This window comes from Manihot esculenta, unplaced genomic scaffold (genome assembly GCF_001659605.2).
Source record: "Manihot esculenta cultivar AM560-2 unplaced genomic scaffold, M.esculenta_v8 Scaffold64, whole genome shotgun sequence".
NCBI classification, from domain to species: Eukaryota; Viridiplantae; Streptophyta; class Magnoliopsida; order Malpighiales; family Euphorbiaceae; genus Manihot; species Manihot esculenta.
This window is the reverse complement of record NW_025215481.1, coordinates 1,877,449-1,879,948: the sequence shown is the minus strand read 5'-3', so window position 1 is coordinate 1,879,948 and position 2,500 is coordinate 1,877,449. Positions and strand designations below refer to the sequence as shown.

The window sequence follows — 2,500 nt, the reverse complement described above, 5'->3', positions numbered from 1 at the left end:
CTGGAAGCTTCTGGGCAATTCTGGGCAATTCTGGGCTGATCTGGGCAATTCTGGGCAATTCTGGCTGTCTCTGGCCAATTCTGGGTGCTACTGGCCCGTTCTGGTGCCTTCTGGAATTTTCGTAGGCCAACCAGACTCCCCTGGAATTTTCGTTGGCCAACCAGAACCTCCTGGCAGCTTCCCGCGCGCCCCAGCTGCTTCTGGAAGCTGCGTGCGCCTTCCAGCCCGATCTGCCAATTGGACCTCGCCTGGCACAGATCCGTAGGCCAACCAGTCTTCCGTAGGCCAACCACGCTCCGTAGGCCAACCGTATCCGTAGGCCAACCACGCCCGCTGGCCAACCACGCCCGCTGGCCAACCACGCCCGCTGGCCAACCACGAATCTGCCAACTGCCCGTTGGCCAGCCAACTGCCTGCCCCGCAGCTGCTGCCACCAGTCGCCCCTTGGCACTCCATAGGGCTGTCCCACCATTCTTCCTTCACAAAACTCTTTGGATTTTAGGGAGGCATGGGAAGAGTCGTGACATTCTCCCCCAGCTATTCTCGCGACGCCCTCGTCGCGTCTCCACGAAGTCGCACCTTCGACCTCCATGGTCTACTCCCCCTGGTGCAAATGGAGAACGTCCCTCAGACTTTACCTCCTTTGGAGAATCACCATCCACTCTATGATTCCCCACACAAGTCCTCACAAACCATTTGACATCCATCACCATGTGATGCCAATAGAACTCTCGTCCAAGCATTGCCATCATCTTCCTCACACTTGGACGGCCACAAATCATGAAGTCATGACACCACCTCATGACCTCCTCCCGTAACTTGCCCCATCTAGGCACAAAGATGCTGCCACGCCTTGTTTTAATGAGCCCCTCATCGACCACGAACTTCCTTGTGACCCCATCGCGAGCCAATCCTCACCAATTGCTTGGCTTGCCCATCACGCATCGTTGCATCCTTGATGCGCCTCAACAAGGAAGACTTTGGACCCATCGCGTCGACAGTCATCCCTCACTCTCTTCTTCTTTCATCATGCCCCTGGCTCTCCTTGGTGGCAATGACTCCTTGGGCAGCTCCTTTGGACTTACTACTTGTAGACTAGAGAGTGTGCTAGTGGCACTCTTCCCTCTTGCCAAGTTTATGGCCTTCAAGGTATTCCCATCGGCTAAGCACATATCATTGGCATAGGGGAGAAGAACTGCCTTCACCTTATCCATAAAATCCATGCCTAGCACACAAGAGTGATCATCCAAATCAATAATGTAGAAGTCCAAAGTTCCAGTCCACTCACCTATCTTCACTTGGACATTCCTTGCAACTCCATATGTCGGGGTTGGAAAAGAGTTGACAACCTTCAACCAACCCTCATCACCATAAAAAGGAACTCCAAGCTTCTTGGCCACATCGAGCTTCATAAAGTTGTGTGAAGCCCCGGTGTCCACCAAAGCATGAATGGACTGCCCCTTTACCTCCATTGGCGCAAACAAGCGTCCCTTGCGCTCACTTGCCACCTCCTTTGGCTTGACATCGATGGCAGCTAGTTGTAAGGCACCCATGCACATGTTCTCCCCTTGCTGCTTGCTTGCTTCCTTTCTCTCCACTAAGGAAGACAAGACCTTGCGCTTTGGACACTCTCTCACCATATGCGGTCCATCGCACAAGAAGCACTTCGGTAGAGGCTTCTCCCTTTCACCTTCGGGCCTCCTCCATCCCTTGGACAAACCCTCCTTAGGTCTCCACGGTTTAGCACCTCCCTCCTTGCTTTCATGGGTGTCGCCACTATTCTTGGCCTTTACTTGCTCCACTCCCTTGCCTTTGTCCCCTTTCTGATATTCAGTCAAGGACTCGGCAATAGAAATGGCAGTGGCAAGATCTTGGGCTCCACGCCTTTCAATCTCAAGCCTTGCCCAATGTTGCAACCCATCCATAAAAGCAAAGAGTGCTTCACTATCAGGATAGCCAGGGATTTCGAGAATTACCTCGGTGAACTCCTTCACATAGTCTCGAATTGTCCCTCGTTGAGTAAGCCTCCTTAGCCTTGCTCGTGCCTCATGAGCAGCATTCACAGGGATAGAATTGCTTCTTCAATTCTCTCTTGAAATCATCCCACGTCTCTAATGTGCAAGTGCCCTTCTCGATGTCAGCTTCCCTCCTTCGCCACCAAACCATGGCGGTGTCAGCCAAGTACAGTGGGGCATGATCAATCTTCCTCGCATCTTCCACAATTCCTAGGGCCTTGAAGTATTGCTCCAAGCTCCATAGGAAATTATCAATCTCCTTGGCATTACGCGTCCCCCTGAACGCTTGTGGCTTTGGCACTTCCACTCGTGCCATAGGAGCTCCTCCCGAAGTGGATGGTGTGGCGGCCATACCACCTTGGACCACCACGGAGCGCAATAATGCCAATTGCTCCTCGAGCTCCTTCATCCTCCCCATCATCTTATCCATTTCCGCCCTTAGGAAATGGTTCTCCTCTTTAATGGCAGCATTCTCCTCGGAATGG

At 52.8% G+C, this 2,500-nt stretch overlaps 1 protein-coding gene across 3 annotated transcripts in view; it reads right to left on the bottom strand.

Annotated features, from left to right (window-relative positions):
* Positions 1 to 908, bottom strand: part of LOC122722605 — a 1,218-nt gene extending 310 nt beyond the window's left edge. The window contains exons 1-2 of one of the 3 annotated variants that reach the window (XM_043953715.1): positions 41 to 908; positions 1 to 10 (exon numbers count right to left, since the gene is read on the bottom strand). The exon at positions 1 to 10 is cut by the window's left edge and continues 310 nt beyond it. In XM_043953715.1, coding sequence (XP_043809650.1) covers positions 1 to 10; positions 41 to 592 — 562 coding nt within the window. In that variant the 5' untranslated portion in view covers positions 593 to 908. The other 2 variants (XM_043953717.1, XM_043953716.1) reach the window with 2 other exon arrangements.
* Positions 909 to 2,500: the final 1,592 nt, after the last annotated feature.